The sequence below is a fragment of the Rhineura floridana genome, chromosome 5, assembly GCF_030035675.1.
Source record: "Rhineura floridana isolate rRhiFlo1 chromosome 5, rRhiFlo1.hap2, whole genome shotgun sequence".
Classification (NCBI taxonomy): domain Eukaryota; kingdom Metazoa; phylum Chordata; class Lepidosauria; order Squamata; family Rhineuridae; genus Rhineura; species Rhineura floridana.
The window spans coordinates 68116808-68135406 of record NC_084484.1 but is presented as its reverse complement, the minus strand read 5'-3'; the positions used below and the strand labels follow the sequence as shown (position 1 = coordinate 68135406).

Here is an 18599-nt window from a genome sequence, read left to right as displayed (position 1 = left end):
AGGAGGTGGAGGGGAGAAGGACAGATGTGGTCGTTTGCATGTTTATTGAGTTCAGTGGGATTTACTCCCGTGCAATCATGCTTAGGATAGATAAAACTGACTGGGGGGGAGGGACGGAGGGCTGGAGTGGGCAGGGAAGGTGGAAGAAGGAAGAGGGGAGGAGAAAGGGAGAGGAAAGGGGAAGGAGGGAAAAGGCAGGTCTGATCATTTGTATGATTATTGAGTTGAATCGGATATACTCCTATGCAATCATGATTAGGATAGGTAAAACTGACCAGGCTGGGCCTGCCAACCAAGACGTCTTCTGTATCTTTCACAGTTGGGCAGGGGGAAGGGACAATTCTACCTTGTGGTTTTTCCCATTACAATGTTGCAAGAACACCGGTACTTGGCTGACTTTCTCTTCTCCTAAAGATACAGGATCAGTCTCAGGCCCTGAACCTGGCAACCCTACCTCCCACCCAAATTTAAAACAAAGCTGTCCCTGGCCACATCCACACCAGGCCTCTATTACACTTTGGACAATCATTATTTATTTATCTATTTATTTAGTGTATTTATATACCACCCCATAGCCGAAGCTCTCTGGGCGGTTTACAATAACTAAAAACATTAAAAACAAATATACAAATTTAAAAACACATTTTTTAAAAACAATTTAAAACAATTTATCATGGTTTCTCTCAAAGCCATGGCTCAAAGCCAATCATGGCTTCTCTCAAAGAATCCTGGGAAGTGTAGTTAGTGAAGGGTGCTGAGAGTTTCTAGGAGACACCCTGTTCCCCTCACAGACCTTCAATCAGAGTGGCTGACTGTTAACCATTCTCTCAGGGGAATAGGAGTCTCCTCTCAGCACCCTTCACAAACTACACTTCCCAGGATTCTCTGAGGGAAGCCATGACTGTCTCAAGTGAAATCAAGTCTGGTGTGGGTGTGGCCCTCTGATTAGCCAAGCCCAGCAGCTGTGAGGCTTTTAGAACACTGATAGTTGGTCCTTACTGAGCATGCCCCGCGTTATAATATGCTTCCAGCTAAAATTTCTTAAATTAATTAAAAATCACCCAGGCATTTTTTTAACTTTTAAACTGCAGTAGATGAAGGTCAGAGGGGCAAGGTCAGTATTAGGATTACAGGTACTCTGTGAACATGGCTGATTTTTAATGTATTTCAACAGATTATGAGAACTCGCAGAAAAAAGTCCAAAAGGGCTCTGAGTTTTTTCTCTCTCTTTGACTTTGAACTTTGAACTCTCGATTCTCTCTGACTGTTTTGTGTATCACCATGAAAATTGACAGGGTTGTTAAGCAAGCGTTTCTGAGTTCAGAACTGTAAGTTTTGTAAGGTTTTGTTTTGAAATGAGCTTATGGGAAGCCTCAGAATGGCATGGGGGATATTTTCCATTTAACATTGCAGAATGTGAAAAATCCCCGCTGACTATAGTATACAGCCACTCTTGTGGCTGTATAATGATTAAAATTTTTCTCCTGGGGAGTTCTTGCAGCCTTATATGCTCGCATAAGCCAAGGTTTCAGTGGGAAAGCTTGGTCTGCTATGATAACTGGCTTCACCGGTGTATTAATACCTGATGGCCAGAGGTGAAAGTTCCTTCTTCCATTTTTTTGAACAGCGGGGATGTTCTGAAAATAGCTGCATCATGCATGCGGCCAGACATCCCTGCATATACATCAAGAAAAAGGCCTTTACGATCCACTAATGCTTGAAGCACTACAGAATGAAAACCTTTTCTGCATCTAAACTCTTCGCCTGATTGTGGTGGTAAGTGTATGCAAATATGCGAACTATCCAAAGCACCCACACACTGAGGGATTCCTAGAGCAAGAAATTCTTTTATTACTATTTCTTCATTCCCAAGTTTGATAATGTCATCTGTGTAGATTTCTACTATGGCTTTAACAACTTCAAGCAGTTGATACTCCTAGTCCAAACAACTCACTCAGGGTATTATATGTGCTGTTATGAGCAAGCTTCCAGATGGTTACAGCAACCCTTTTTTCAACAGAAACTGCCTTTCACATCTCTGTGTCTGATCTAATAAGAATTGGCTTCAGATCCTCAACAATAGCTTGAAAGGTTGCTCTACTCATCCTAAAATGCTTTCTCCATCTTTCCTCAGTCCACAGCTTAGTCATGACAGTGCTGAACCACAATTTGGTAAGTTCAACTTCCCACACTAGTCTGTCCTGCTCCTCCAATCCATTACATATCTCATAATCTGTTATTAAGCTTCTTTGAAGCAGAAAAGAAACCAGAGATATTGCTGCTTTCTGTCTATGGAATATGCCTTCTATCTTTTCTTCATAGTTATTCAAAATGACTTCAGATAAATGCAGTGTTTCAGCATCAAACAAATATGCAGTAGCCTCCAAATAATTATGCCTATGTTTCACACGCAAATATGCCAGATTCTGGAACTGCTCATGTGCATTTAGTATTTGTATTAGTAATTCCAGATCACATACAGCATCCATTGTAGGAATAGATTGACCCTCTGAGTCTAAGGTGAAAGTAATACTTCCTTATACAATGCTAGGAAGCAGTGGGATTCTACTTTTAACCTGGAAGAACATGTGACAATATACCATAGATCTATAAGGGCAGACTCACATACAAGGCATGCATTCAGGCTCACTTTGGTAGCCATCTTTAATCCTTCTCAAGGGCAAAACTCAAAAGCCGAACTTAGAAACTGGGTATACAATTGCACAACACATCTGCGTGCTAGAAAGTCAAACACAAAGCTTTGGTATACAGTTGTGTACTGAACTTAGGCTAAGAGGAGGTCAGGGTGACACTTCACTGAAATTGATCTTTGCTGCACATTTAAGGAGTTCTAAATAGGGAGTTTTGGGCTGGAATCCTAAATCAGCCTTCACCTTGCTTCTAACCTGCAGTATTAACAATGGACAACATTGAATGAGTGGCAACTAGCATTCACCCACATACCCTGAGCCTGCAGTAGAAGCATTCTGCCTGTATTATAAACTAGCAGTAGTACTACTGAGAAATAAGCTCTACAATACAATACCCCGCTCTCCGCCTCTCTCGCTCTCCGCCTCCTCCCTCGGCGCCTCCTAAGCACCCATAGAGCATGAAGGAAGAACAACGCTGCACAGAAACCCAGTTTGAAGCACATGATTTTTATTCACAAATCAGTGGAGCTGAAGACTTCCCCTGCTCCCTCCCAAGTAATGCGCAAAAGTAATGCTGGAAACATTACAATTACTCCTCAAAAGTAATGAAGTTACTATTTGTTCTATTACCAACAAAATATAATGAAGTTACCCACTCGTTACTCAAAAAAGTAATAAATTACAAGTAATTCGTTACTTGCAACTAGTTACTTCCAAGCTCTGGGTTATTCTATAACTATTTTTCTAACCTTTTTGATTTATAATTGAAATGATATTCCATAAAGATTAGGACAATAATTTAAATTTTCATACTGTGGTGCTAAACATAAAAAAACATTATAAAACTTATGAATATCTTGTTGTCCCCCATCCTCAGCTTGCTTTTGTTCATATTCTCAGGCTGATTTTGAATTAATCAACAAGGATGTGGAAAACTCCTACATTAACACAAGTTACTACACTGATTTTTTTAAACAGACTTATGTATTGTCCTCAAGTGGACCAATGTGCTTAATAGACTAGATCTCATCACTCCCATACTGCTAGATACAACTGGCACATTTTTTTTCTCTTTAAAAGAAAAGCCCTGAGTATGCCACACCAGGGTCTTCTTTAGTTGTTTTTCTTTTATCTAAAGTGAGAATACACAGGTAATAAAAGTTAGAGATAAGTTTCAGCTGAGTAGTTGTAATTAGAGCTGAGCTAAAAGGGGGAAATGTTTTTCAATGAAACTTTCCCAAGCCATGAAAAGCACATCTATTGGCCATTTATCATGGTGCCTTGTAAACGGAAGCTAAAGTGTTCATGGGAAGCAGATGCCAGTGGGTGAGAGAATCCTTTCTTGTTGCCAAGACAACTGCATTAAAGTTTGGCATGCTCTGTCATCACTACAGAACAGTGTGAAAGAACATGGAGCATTTGCTCAGTTGCCCTAGCACTGGGAATGCACCCTCCACACACACACCCCAAATACAACCCGTGGGCAATGTGGCATTCAATGATATCACTCTATAACCAAATCTTATTGGATACGTGGTACTGGATGGCTGGAAAGATCATACAGAAAGGGGTAAGCAGCAGCAAAAAAGAGGCATCTGTGCCTTCCAATAGTTGGGAAAAGCCATGAAAAAGTGAAAGATTAAATAACTTTTCAGGGGATGGATTGTTTCCCAAAAGTTCTGTTTTCACCTCAAAAGTTCAGCAAAATCCTGTCTCTCATTCATCTTATGAAAAAGAGAAATTATTCCTTCCTGGTTTTTGCATGGCACATTTCATAACTCTAGATATCTGGTTTTGAACTAGGGATGGAAAGATCAGTACCTTTCAATTGCAAGCAATTTCTTGTCATATAATGCATTTTCATATGTTATTTTCACTAATATATTCATCTGTATGCACACTTTCCCCTAATATACACATTTTTGTAAACACTGTTTGGAAAACGGCATTGCAAAATCTGGATAAGTGCAAATTATGAAGGATGGCTATGTTTCAGTTTTCATATTGTTTTAGTAAGTGTGAGATTTGATAGATTCAGCTTGAAATGCAAACTGAATCGAATTTCTTCCCCATCTCTATTTCATCCCCGATATGTAACCATAAAATGTAATGGCCCTGGTGTAGTTGTAGTTGTGGACATGTAAAGAGGGGTAGCCCAAGATGTACTTGTTTCACAAAGTGACATCTAACCAGTTCAGTTTGACAGGGCCAATAGCATGGCTTATCAGCTGACTGTCTGCCAGTCACAGGTGGGTGAGGATTTTATGCTAAGGATTTATGCAAGTGACTCTGTCCTTTAAATATTACAAATATGCCATAACATGGACACAGAGAAAAGCGGTTCTCACTCTTTTGCTTTAACTTGAAATATTTTTGCTCTAACCTAAAAGGTGGGGTGCAGAGTATTTGCAGAGCTTACCTCACTATTAAGGTGGCAAAAGAGTTTGTGAGTGCTGTGATGTTCATGTATTAGTGTATATATGGTAAGTGCTGTTTGTATAGGAGATACATGGTAAGTGGAATGAAAGAGGAGGGGGGAGTGAATGGGCAGTAGAATGCTGGATGATTGGCTGAGTGTTTAGAATGGCTGAGGGTATAAATGGAAGGATGACAGTTAAATCTGGGTGGACGGTGAACGTGAGTGGGTTGTTTTGGTGGGTTTTTGAGAGGAGATTGGGTGGAGAGTTGGTGGATGTGAGGAGAGTGTGGAGTTCGGATTAATACTAAGACCAGTACCTCAGGAATAGATGAAACCATATGCTTAAGTGCCTTTATAAAGAAATCTTGTTATCTCTGTTATTTAATAAATATATTTGGTTTACCAAAGGCCTGATCCTTGGCTGGGGTTCCACAGACCAGAAGGGAGGGTAAGGTAAATACCAAGGCTGAAGGGTAACAAATGGTGGCAGCGGTGAAGAGAATAACACCACAAGTATTCAGAGCAAACCAGGATTATCTGCATTGATACAAAGGGATTGGGACAGCTTAAGCACGCAGTCACAGAGGTAACCTGATAGAGAGACTCAGGCAGAGTCTCTGGGAATACGGGTTATAGGACGTGACTGGTGGTGCTGCCTAGCAGGGGGATCTGGTGAGGTCTATGCTATAGCGGGGAGAGAAACCATAAAAAGGACAGTCCGGACTGGTGGAGTCGCTGGTGGTGCCTAGTGACAGGCAGTAACCACGAGCAGGTAGGAACCTGACAGGGAGAGCCAGGGAAGGGCGTCACAAGTGCCCTTTCATCCTATATGTCATCTCTTCAGCAGACTGCTTCCTGCAACCTCTCTGGGAGTCCCACGTCCAGATAGCCCATGACATCCTCAGCTGGGTTTTCTTATAAATGTAGGAAGATGCAGAGACTGACTGCTATGTTGCAGATAGCTGTTTGTGTTTTTTCCAAGTGTACAGTTTTGTTTTACTTAAAAAAAGATGCCAGAACAACATTAAAGATAAAATGAAGAAATTCCCTGAGAAACAAAACCAGTGAGTGCACCAGTCTCAGGTACTCATCCTCCCTGGCTTCCCGCACTTCAGGTAAAGCCCAGGAAAAGACATCATGAGATAGCTCCACAGGAGGATCTTTTTTTCAGATTAGGACGCACAGGAAGCCAGGGAGGATGCAGAGCACTGGTGGCTTGTGCCCATTGGGGCTGATGGGGCAGAAGGCAGGGAGGTCAGTAGTAGGCAGATCCAGAGCAAATGACAGGCAGAACAAGAGCCAATGACAGGTGAGGCCAACTAATTCTCAGTTTGTCCTAATCCTGCTCCCTGCTGAGTTCCACAAGGGCAAAACTGAGACTATAGAAGAGGAAACTAACAGTCAGGGTAACCTCTTAGACTGGTTGTAAGAAGCAGGTAGGTGGGGGTTGGCTGGGGACAGACTGAGGTTGGTGGGACTGTGCCCCATTCACCCTAGAGGACTAGAGTCCACTGATGTAGAACACAGCAGAAAGAAGCACACATCACCCTTGGCCATCTCACAATGATAAGTGACACTGAACCCCACACTCACTGAAAGTCTTACAAAACAGGAATGCATGCTGCAAATGAGGCAGAAAAATGGAAGCCTCCCTTGTAGGGAAGAAAACCTTTGAGGAACTGGAGGACAGGTTTCTCCACAGCAGTACTGTTTGTTAAAGTTTGGGCCCTTGTGTAATTTTTATTTACAGCTACATCAATAAAAGAGTGAAGAAAGTAGAGCATGAGCAGTGCATTAATATGAGTCAGTGTGACTGAATGGCTGGCATGTTACATTTAGAGGTAAGAGTTCATCTCTCTGCTTAGCCACAAATTTTACTGGATGGCATTAGGGCAATCAGTCTCTCTCAGCCTAAGTTGTTGTTGTTGATGTTGTTTACATTTCTACCCCACCTTTCTTTTCATGACTGAAACCCAAGGCAGCTTACATATGGTTCTCAGGTGGTCTCCCATCCAGGCACTGACCAGACCTGATCCTGCTTAGCTTCAACAGGGAGCTGGCCTTATGTGCCTTCAGAGTTGTGAGGATAAATTAGAGGGGGCAATGTGTACCACTCTGAACTCCTTGGAGGAAGCATGGAATAAAAATATAATAAACATGAAGCCAGTAATCCACTTTTTAATGAAGGGGGGGGTGGAAGATTTTAGGATAACTTTCAAAACATTCACAACAGCTTTTTTCAATGGACTTCTTGAAACTTCATAGTCTTATTGTAGAGACAGACAGATGACAAGTTCTGGTTTTTGTCAATTTCACAGGTGTTCATGAGTCAGTTATGTCTTGTTTCCACATTAAGCTGCATTTATTAATATCCATACAAAATTGATCATAAAATATATATTTAAATATGAATTGTGAATGCATCCAAAATATGCATTTAATGCATTTGTTGTTGTTGTTTTGAGGTGCAGTTCATATCAGTCATATTGGAATTCATAGGAATCAAAATTCCTCAAACACCTACATTTTAAAGTTTTTTAAAAAATACCTTAAAATTCTAAAGAGACAGACATCAATAGCCAACAAAAGCTATAGCACATACTTTGTCACTGGTACACGGAAGCATGAACAGAAAATATGCATGACAGAAATAAAACAACATTAAGTTTAAAAAATGGAGAAAAACATATACTGGGTCACATTCTGAAGTTGAGCAGAAGGTATGTCAGGATACGTAAGGCTACAAATTTTCACTTTTTTTTACATCAGTCAACACAGAACATTTGTGTGCTACTCCATAAACTGCTTAATGAAGAACAACATTTTCTCTAAGATAATAAGACTACTTAGCAAGCTTTGTTATGACCAGGAGCCTTATTAATTAGAAAACTCTCCCATCATTCAGTGCCTAGTCATATAACCATTTTCTCATTGTGAGTTTATTTTTGAGATGCATGTGGAATCCACTCCTATGAAGGGGCTCAACCTGTGGCAAGTTGACTAACCATCTTACTCCAGTCAAGGATCAAAGCAGACTTTCTTCATAGCCTACCAGTAGGGAGTGACTGTACGCATTTTCCCACTGTATCTCAACCACGTGGTAACAGCTAATGTGGTAGCAGCTGCACTGGTATCCACTTCCAATAGTCTGTACAGGCTTCCATGGCAATTGCCTTCCAACCTATGTCATGCTTGTCATGCCTATCAGTACCAGCCATCAATTACATCTTCAGAACTGTCCCAACGTTTCCTTCCTAGAAAGACCCTCACAATTGCTGCATGGGGTGTTCTCATTTCCCTCACTGGAAATAGGATGTCCTTGCCTGCAACTGAGAGGAAAGGGAAAGGCAACACAGTCCATTCAGTGTTGACTGCCGTTTTGTCCATGCAACAGGGGCAAATTTACTTCCCTTCTCAGTTGGTTGGGAGGGGGAGCTGTGACGTCCTTCCCTGGTTCTCCCTGTCAGGTTCCCACCTGCTTGTGGTTACTGCCTTTCACTAGGCACCACCAAGGACACCACCAGCCAGGACTGTCCTTTATATGGTTTCTCACTCCGCTCTAGCACAGATCTCACTAGATCCCACTGCTAGGCAGCACCACCAGTCACTTCCTGTAACCAATACTCCCAGAGACTTTGCCTAAGTCTCTCTGTAGCTTGTTACTTTGTGACTGTGTGTCTATGCTGTTCCCAACCCCCTTGTATCTTTATATATAAAGCATACAACTCTGGGTTGCTCTGGATACTTGACTTGTTACAATATTTCCCTTCACCGCTGCCACCATTAGATACAGTTTCTGTTCAGCCTTGGTAATTACCTTGCCTTCCCTTCTGGTCTGTATATTTCCCCAGCCAAGGATCAGGCCTTTGGTAAACTAAATAAGTATTTATTTACTAACAACAGGAAATAACAAGGTTACTTTAGGAATGTTTCACAAGTGTATGGTTTCATATATGGTCACTCTTTATGTTTCTGTTCATATATATACTCTTTAAATATCAGCCAAATACAATCCAAACTTCCCTCAGAACTCTGCCAACCAACCCTCACCAAACAACCTCACTCCAACCAACTCAACAACTTCTCTCCCTCATCACTCACAAACCTCCATTTATACCTTCAGCCAGCCAGCCACTTAGCCAATCATCATCCAGCATACTTCAGCTTCTTACCCATGTACTCCCCCTTTCTCTCTCAGTCAATTACCATACATCACCTAATAGACCCGCACCTACCATATTTACAGTTGCTTAAACTACAGGAACATCACAGGAGCACCTTGACACATGGCCCATCACTGAACTCAAATGCAATCCACTTTAAAAGATTACCACTGAGTACATGTCCACTCAGGGAGGTTAAACATTCAGGGGCTTGAAGACACAGAAATCCCACTTTCTAACTTCAGATTCTCTAAAGGTACCTCCAGGACCCAAGGAGCAAAAACTCCACAGATCTGGGTGAGGTCCAAATCAGAAGGTACAGTCCTCATTTGGCAATGTGAGTCCACTCTTTCCTGAGCCCTATTTGGAATAAGGAAACTAGATACAGTATGTGATAATGATAAACCTCCACTTTTGACGCCTAGCCACTGTTGATGCAACACTTCATCCAGCTTCGCTCCCTGTAACCTGTTGGGACAGGTCTCTTACTCTTGAAGAAACCTTGCTCCCTGATGGGTTGGACTGCTCCCCAGCCTTGCTGGTAAGAGAAGAACTGAAGCCACACAATTCTAGTTGCAGGAACAGGACATCATCCAAGTCTGGGACCCTGGTAGCACACCTTGGCCTATTTTATAACATGATTGTACTGTGCTCTTTGTTGTTTTAGTTGGCTTATGAAGCAGAAGATCTTACCTAAGTGCCAGTTATGCTCAAGATGCCCTTCAGATGCTTTCGAGCCCTAACTCTACAATTGTTAGCATCAACATAAAATAGCATTGAGAAGGGATTATAGTTAACATTATTCAAGTGTCATACCTGAACAATTTTCCCACATGGAATTGTCTTCGTCCTTGTTTATCATGCACACAGCATGATATCTTTCTGTTTCTGTAAAACATAAACTAAAGTAAGTTAATTCTATATAGAATTATAGAATGAAATATTTTGCATTTAAATCTCTTTGCCAAGAAATTTGAATTTATAGTAATCAATTGTTTTTTGTTTTTTTAAAAAAATTGTCAAACATTGCTACAAATTGATATAATTCCTTGGGGGGGAGGAAGCTGTAGCTAATTTCTCGGTGTGATTAGCTTCATATCAGCAAGCCAGCAGGAATATAATTATGCATGAAATGATAAGTAGGCTTTTATATTTGCTGGAATAAGGTTTTGCCTTTTTAAAAAAAAATGCTTCAAGCTCTGCTGTAGAGTTCAAGGAAGGTGGTTCAAAGAGTGAAACTTTTCTCATGCACAAGCAGAGTCCATTTTAAATTAGAACTTTGTCTTAGATTTACTCACACTATTGGCCCATCTAGCTCAGCATTGTCCACACTGCCTTGCTGTGCCTCTCCTGGGTTTCAGACAGGAGACTTCCCCAAATTTACCTGGAGGTCTGGGGACTGTCTGCATATAACTTTAAACCAATGTTCTGTCTCTGAAGTCTTCTTCTGGGTAGGCAAACATTCTTTTTGCTGATATTAAGTGCATTCAAACTAAACAGATAGAATCAATTAAAAATTCTTCTAAATCAGGTTGCAGCCTTAATGTCCATCCTTCCTGATCCATCAGGTTTCTCAGAACTCCTGGGAGCATGGTAAACCCTAGTTTCATGGTTTGGTTGAAGGCTGCAGAAATGTTTAGTGTTCACACAGACAGAGCTGTCAAAAAGTGAGTTTTTAAGGGCCGCCACAAAGGAAATGCCCATCAGCTATGAATGGCATTACACTGTAGGGACAAGATGATATGGCAAGTGATGACACTGTCTGGCCACAACTTTCGCACTAACACAATGATACGAACAGGCAAAATATGACAAGGCCACAGTAATGGGAAGTATGTGGTAGAGGGTTGTTCTGTAGATTTGAAATATTCTTTGAGTCATAGGTATTGGAAATAACAAAGTTTAAAAGATTCCAGTATCATTATGCTACTTAATAAAATGTAAAATGAATCATTTCTGTGATGGCTCAGTAATCTGTTCCACTACATATATAGTCAGCATGATCCAGCTAAAGTTACATTAGATGTTTTAATTTCCACTATTTCCAACAGTAAATTAAGCACATGTCAAAATCTATGCTGTTGAAACCAATGAGAATTAAAACTATTCAAATAGGCTAGATTGTGCCCATTGTTGCTATTCTCACTGTTCGTGATGTCCACATAAAAAGAAATCAGAAAGGGAATGAATTATGAATCCCTTTGTTCTGCTTTGTTTTAAGGAACAAATGCAAAAAATTTTATTTTTCAGTGTAGCAGAGTCTAATGATAGGATAGGAAAAAATATCAGCCGTGGATAAATACAAATTTAAATTCTCACACCTATGGCAATGGTGCTTTAATTTGGAAAGAATAATTGTTCAGTTTCTTGGAGTGGCTGAGCATTGTATTGTCCTTTCAAAGTATTGTCATCCCAATTCAGTTCAAAATATGCTGATGAACTTGAAGAAACAAAAGTATATTCTTGAAAAAATAATTTAAAGGATGAGTGATGAATCTCTTTGTTATAAGGCTTAGTAAACCGTGCCTATTAAATTAATTAGTAATCCATGCCCATTATTAAAATCACAAGGAAAACTACAAAAATGTATTCACCACCAATTTTTCTTGGTAGATTATCACAAGCAAAGTGTAAAATGAAGAATACTGCAGTAGCCCTAATCTATGTTTGCTCATGCATAAGGTGTTGCATGTAATGCAAGTGAAAATGATACACAGAGAAATCATACCCACTAATGGTTTATGCAGGTACCCCATTTCCACTGCATTAGGAAGAGTTGGATGGGCCAGACACACCCACCTTCAGGCTGTACAAGGATGCTATCTTTACATTGCTGGGACTGGCCTTGCCCTGCAGTAGGTAAAGAGACCTGCTTCAAGCAGCACCATGAGAAAGGGAGAAATGATATCTGTATTGTAATTTGTATGGCAATCGCTTTCAAGATGTTGACTCTAGATAGGTGGTGAGGAGAGGGCACCTGGGCTCCACTTCAGTCAGCAAAATGTATTGGGCCGACACTGCACAGATAACATTAGCATGAATATATTCCTCAAAGAATTGTCTTCCCTATCCTTGTGCTTTACTTGATTTGTCTGTAAGTAGTTACAGGCCTCTAAATCAGTCTCAAACTTTTTCCTGCTCTGCGCAGAAGAATCCTATTTGGATTTGTGCCCATGGAATTGTTGTCCTGCACCATACAAGACTACAAATGCAGTGTGATAACTGGGTTGAAGCACAAAAATATAAACATTACTGAGCTTACTGCTGAAAACGTGTTGTTTCAGGTGGATACAGGATTGAATTCAATTGATAAGTGAATGCAGATGAAACACCAGTGATGAGCACTTGAAGTTTAATGTGAATTGGAGTTCAGCTCTTTCCTTTTTTAAATGTAAACTGAGTGTAATAAAAATTATTTTCTATATTGCTGACCCTGCTGACATTTTTTGGCATTTTAAAAAAGAGGAACACAAAACACGCGGTTAATTTTTGGCTATCAAATTGTACAAAATTGAGCAGGGAAACAAATAAAACCACCTGCTTTTAGTGAGATGTTGGCTGCATAGAAAGAAGAGCAAAGTCCTTTTCACTCATTCTGTGTGTGTGCGTGCGTGCGTGCGTATCCGTGGTGGGAGAAGGAACAGAAGGGATAAAAGTCCCAGTTCTGCCCTCCATGGCTGTTTCAGTGTCCCTCCGTAGGTTGAACAGCCACCACATGAAGAAGGGAGCCTCCTGTACTCATTGAGCTCTGTGTGTTTTTAGAACAATGGACTACTAGAGTTCTGATACAGTAAGGCCCCACTCATATGGCGGGTTACGTTCCAGACCCCCACCTAAAAGTGAAACCCGCCAAAAAGCAGAACTCCGTCAATAAAATGGTGTCTGATGCCCGAAAAATGCCATAAAAGCGGAACAAGTACTGTATGAGTGGGGCCTTACTCTAATTGAAAGCCGCCATATTAGCGGAACGCTGAAAAGCAGGTTACCGAAAAGCGGGGCCCTACTGTACGTGTGGAAGTAAAGGAGGCTCCTTTTTCAGACAGGCATCAATGGTCACCCTTCAACACATGGAGGTGACTAGAATCTTAATGGAACTAGCGCTCTCATGCCTAGTGCCCCCCAGGTGTTTTACATTGAGAAGAAGCCTGAAAAGAGCTCATCACTAGTGCTTATTTGAAATTCCATTGTGCTGTCATTTGAAGAAAAAGAGTAGATTTGCATGATAGAAATTCAAACATTTTAACTTACTTACATTATTTCTTACAAGTAGAGATGGATAAATCAGTCTATTTCCACTCCTCTTCACTTTCACTTGTGATGGCCCACCAGCCTGTGCTGCATTAATATGAAGCATTAAAAAAACCTATTGGCATAAAATTTGCATATAAATATATATTTAAATATGCATTTTTAAAATATTTCCCCTCAAAATATGTATTTCTAAATGTATTTTGATGAACTTTTTGAATCAAGAACTATGTCAGAACATTGAGGAAAGGCAAAACCCACTGAATAGCTATATCCTGATCCTCGCATTAATTTGGGAGGTGCAGATAGGTAAAGGTGGGAGGGAGGGCCCAGGAAAAGCAAGGTGCAAATATTTCATGTCATATTCACAAACAGTGTGTGTGGGAACATACATAAAGGCACCCCCCCATTGCTTTAACTGCAAAATTCCACAGTCTGGATTTTTTATAGCCAATACACACACAATACACCTAAGCATGTGCAGCATGACTGAACCAACTCTCAGCTTAACCTACCTCACAGGGTTGTTGGAAAGACTCCATACACACATACTGGAGATATAAAAATACATACACCCCTTAATATAGTTTACCGCCAAACTCACCTGGTGATTGCAGAACATTTTTAAAAATAAAACAGTATTAGTTTCTTGCCAAATAACAGCAGCCATATCTAAGTAAGCCCTGCCTAATTGCCTTAAAATAGGATGGGGGTGGAGGGAGAGAGAGAGAGAGAAGGATTAATAACACAATCCTATACTACGTCTACTCAAAAGTCCCATACATTGTCAGCACAATCATAACCATGTCTATTCAAAAGTAAATCCTATTGAATTCAATGGGGTTTACTCCCTGGTATTTGGGATCAGGACTGCGGCTTTACTCCCAGAAAAGTGAGCACAGCATTAAAACCTCATGTTGGGAAGGTTTTCAAAACAGGCTATGGACAAATAAATTGCCTTGTTCAGCAGCCCAGGAAAATTGAAATTTGTATGACTCCTTATATTTAGAAAACTGTAACACATTGTAACGGCATCATAAGCTGCATGTACATTTTCTTATTTCTGTTCAAAAATTATTTGATAGATAAAATGTATAATATGCTGTTCTTGCAAATAATAAAAAACCTGCTTGTACACTTTTATCATCATCATCACTGAAATTATTTACTGTGCATACCTACCAAGATCCAGTGTGCTGTGTGCTTCTTTGATCTTCTGGACCCTGTGCTGGATGGGCACACAGACAGAAAAGTGGGCAGGCAGGCACACATGCTGCTGATGCAAGCTATAAGCTTACTCAACTCATGTGATGTGCAGACATACACACCATTAACCAATATGCAGAGATAAGCAGGAAAAGGCAGCTCTTTTGGGGACTTGCAGGGGTTTCTAGCTATTGCCTGGTCTTCAACAAATTCCTTGTTAATCATAGCTCTGACTTCACTCATTGGCTAAAAATGTGAAAAGTCAGGGAATGGAGCAGCTGGCTAGCTCATTTCACAAATTGTGTGTGTGTGGGTGCTGCTCACATTTGGTCTATAACATTTTTCCCCACAGAGCACTTAGAAACTTGCTTTTTAAAATATGAAAGCTAAAAGTACAGACCCCTTTCTGGCCCTGGGTCCAGTAGAAATGGACCCTTTCTACCTGTCAGTTGGTGGCCCTGGTCCCAAGTGTTTCCACGGACATGCACAACACTTCTTCCAGTTTTGGGCTGCAGCCACTAAAACTATATTGGATCCAGTCTATTGATTAGGTGTTTCAAAGAAGTCAGTTTTGCAAATGAATGGAGATTACTCCAAATTTATGCATTAAAATCCTGTGTTTGTTGACAAAGGTGTCTATTCCTTTTGGAGACAAAACTCTTGATTCAAATGAGCACCTGCATATACAGCATGCACAGAGCACTATACTGTACAAGCTGGAATACTGAATTATATTCTACGAAAAGGAAAATGCTGCTTTTCCATAAAGAAAAATTGGGAAGCCTGTGTTTGCGAGGTTCAGGAAGACTGCAGAGCCCTGTGTGCACCATTTTTAGCTCTGGGGTTTTGAGCTTTGGTGCTTTTAGGGTGCAAACCCTCCTGATTAGAGCTGTGCACAGACCCCCTGATCCAATTTGTTGCTCCAATTTGTAAATACAGATCAGGCCTAATCTGGTCTGGAGATTCAGACACAATCCAGATCAGAATCACAATCCAGATGTTAAAATTATCCAGAAACCCCTTTGACTTACACTACAAAAGCAAAACAGCTATAATGTTCTTGTGTGTGTGTGTGTGTTTTACCTAGAGACATGAAATTTGGAGATGTGGTAGCTGCAAGTTGCAGGTGAATAGTGGAAGGGGTTTTCATGCTAGCCACCTTTAAAGTTTAAAATGTTTTAAAAATTAAAATGGATATAACATTTTTGCTTTTTCACACAGGGACATGAAATTTGATTACATGGTAGACCCTATAGAGGGAATTAACCCTGCCAAGGGGGTTAATTCCAGAGGGTTTCTTGCTAGCCACCTTTAAAGTTTGCTTTTCCCAAGAAAGATTTTATTTAAATAAGACCCTGTCATATATGAGGCAGATTGCCAACAGCTGTAGTGAGGAAAAAATAAAAATACTATTTAATATTAATAATATTCACTGTGGTTAGCAATTGGAAATAGTAATTCTTAACTCAGAATGCTGGCTAATTTGCCCACAAGGTTTGGCTGGCTGGTTGGCTGGCTAATAATAATAATTAAAAAATGTGTAACTACACTAGCTGGTTGCTTTCTATTGTTTGTGGGTAGTAACTGAAAATAATAACAACAATACCAAATTCAGAAAACTATCGCTAAATATGCCCACAAGATTTAATACTAATTCTTACAATGACAATCAAGTCCAATAAAAAATAGCACAAACAACTTTAAGAAAAATTAAATAGGGATGGGACTAGAATTGATTGGGAAAGAACAGAAAATATATACAAGCTGAACAAATGTCACCCAACCATCAATAAACATTTCTAAGAGACAGAGCTTTACAAAAGATTTCTGCATTTTTTAGACTTCACCCCTTCCAAGCACTGTGACTGGAGAGTGTTTGGTGGGGTGATAGCATTATATCTTTCCTCAGGGCTGGCTCCAGGCATGCTGGGGCCCTTGGGCATCAAACTGCCCTGAGCCCTGGCATGTGTGCATGTGCACACGCGTGCAGCCCCCCCCACCCCCACACCTACCTGTCTCCTGTCTTTTACCATTGCCCTTAATGAAGATGGTGGTCGTGGTTTCCCTAAGAGGATGAAGCCTCCGCCGCCATCTTTGTTGATGGCACACGTGCGTGCTACACGTGCAGCCATCAGCTAAGATGGCAGCAGCGGCTTCAGTATCTTAGGGAAGCCACGGCCACCATCTTCATTAAGGGCATTGCTAAAAGGCAGGAGACAGGTAGGTGGGGCAAGGGAATGGTGGGCAGGTGGAAGCTGTTGCCCTGCAATCTGCGGATGGTGCCACGGATCACGGAAGGGGTGTGGAGGGCCCCTCAGGGGCTCCTGTAGCTCCAGGGCCATCAGGCCAGTACCCCACCTGGCTGCCCTTTGGAACCAGCCCTGGCTACATGTGCCTGCTGTAGAACAAAAAGGTGAGGGAAACCCTGAAAAGCCATGTTACTGTTCACAATGTTTTCCTTTTAGAAAGGAAAGGGGCTTCCTCTCTGCCCAGTGACCACCATCCAATCTTCTCCCCTCCCCCACCCCTCACCCTTCTTGCCCTCTTCCCCTCTCTGCCCTCCTCCTCCCCTCCCTGCCCCTCCTTCAGGACAGTTTCACCTATCCTAAGCATGACTGCACAGGAGTAAATCCCACAGAACACAAAAAGCATGCAAATGATCAAACCTGCCCTAACCTCCTCCTAACTTGTCCCCTCCCTCTTGCCCCTTTCCTCTCCCTTCCTTCACCCCTCCCTTGCCTACGCCCTTCCAATCCCCTCCTTCCCACTCCTACCCCTCCTTCCCACTCCTACCCCTACCCCTTCTCCTCCTCCCCCATGGTCAGTTTTACCTATCCTAAGCATGATTGCACAGGAGTAAATCCCACTGAACTCAATAAGCATGCAAATGATCAAGCCTGCCTTTCCCCCTCCTTCCCCTCTCCTCTCCCTTCCTCCTCCCTTCTTCCTTTTCCCCTGCCCACTCCAGACCTCCCTCCCCATGGACAGTTTTATCTATCCTAAGCTTCATGGCATGGGAGTAAATCCCACTGAATTCAATAAGCATGCAAATGATCAATCCATTCTCAGCAGTCTTGCACAGGATCCCATTTCTCACCTCCCGGATTAAAAAGCAGATAAATTCACTAATAGGCAAAAAAACTATAGGAAAATTAACTAAAATTGCAAAGTAAATCAAACATATTTAAAGTGACTATCTGAACTATATCAACCGTTTTAATATTGTTGCTTCCTCCCTGCAAAAACAAGGTCAAAGTAGCACATGTCTTGTTTCTGATATTTGGGCTGATTGCAGGTGTTGCCACCACTCACTGTATGCTCAGGGGCACGTTACCAAATTCTTCCAAGCCACACAGGAAGTGGGTTGGACTGTGAAAGACCAATTGTGTTTGCATTTTGACAAATATGTAGGGCAGTACAATATCTCAGAGAGGAGGTCAGGTCACCTGCTCCCCTGATGCATTCACGATAGCTGCTCAATTTCCCTGCTTTTTAAAGTTTGATAGAAATATCTGTTTGCTGAAATTGGATGCCCTGATAAATTTGTGAATATTTTGCGACTCCTCCATGACAACATGACGGTGACAATTTTGGACAACAATCGCTCTCCAAGTGATCCATTCAAAGTGGGATCAGGCGTCAACAGGGATGCGTCATTGCTCCGACCTTATTTGCTATTTTCATTGCCATGATTCTACACCTTGTTGAGGGGAAACTTCCCACTGGTGTGGAAATCACATATCGAGCAGATGGAAAGCTTTTTAATCTCAGTAGGCTGAAAGCAAAAACAACCTCTGTTGTAGAACTTCAATATGCCAATGATAATGTAGTCTCCGCACATTCAGACGAAGATGTTCAAACTATCCTATGTCAAAGACTTGTCCCCCTAGGGTCCCTTGCCTTCAGCGCCCC

The 18599-nt window shown here is 41.3% G+C and overlaps 1 protein-coding gene across 1 annotated transcript in view; it reads right to left on the bottom strand.

Annotated features, from left to right (window-relative positions):
- The window catches only part of LOC133386062 (uncharacterized), a 45823-nt gene that overhangs the window by 5576 nt on the left and 21648 nt on the right, over positions 1-18599 (bottom strand). The window contains exon 3 of the mRNA XM_061629686.1: positions 8282-8399. Within this exon, the coding sequence (XP_061485670.1) occupies positions 8282-8399 (118 nt within the window). The remainder of the gene's footprint in view (positions 1-8281; positions 8400-18599) is intronic.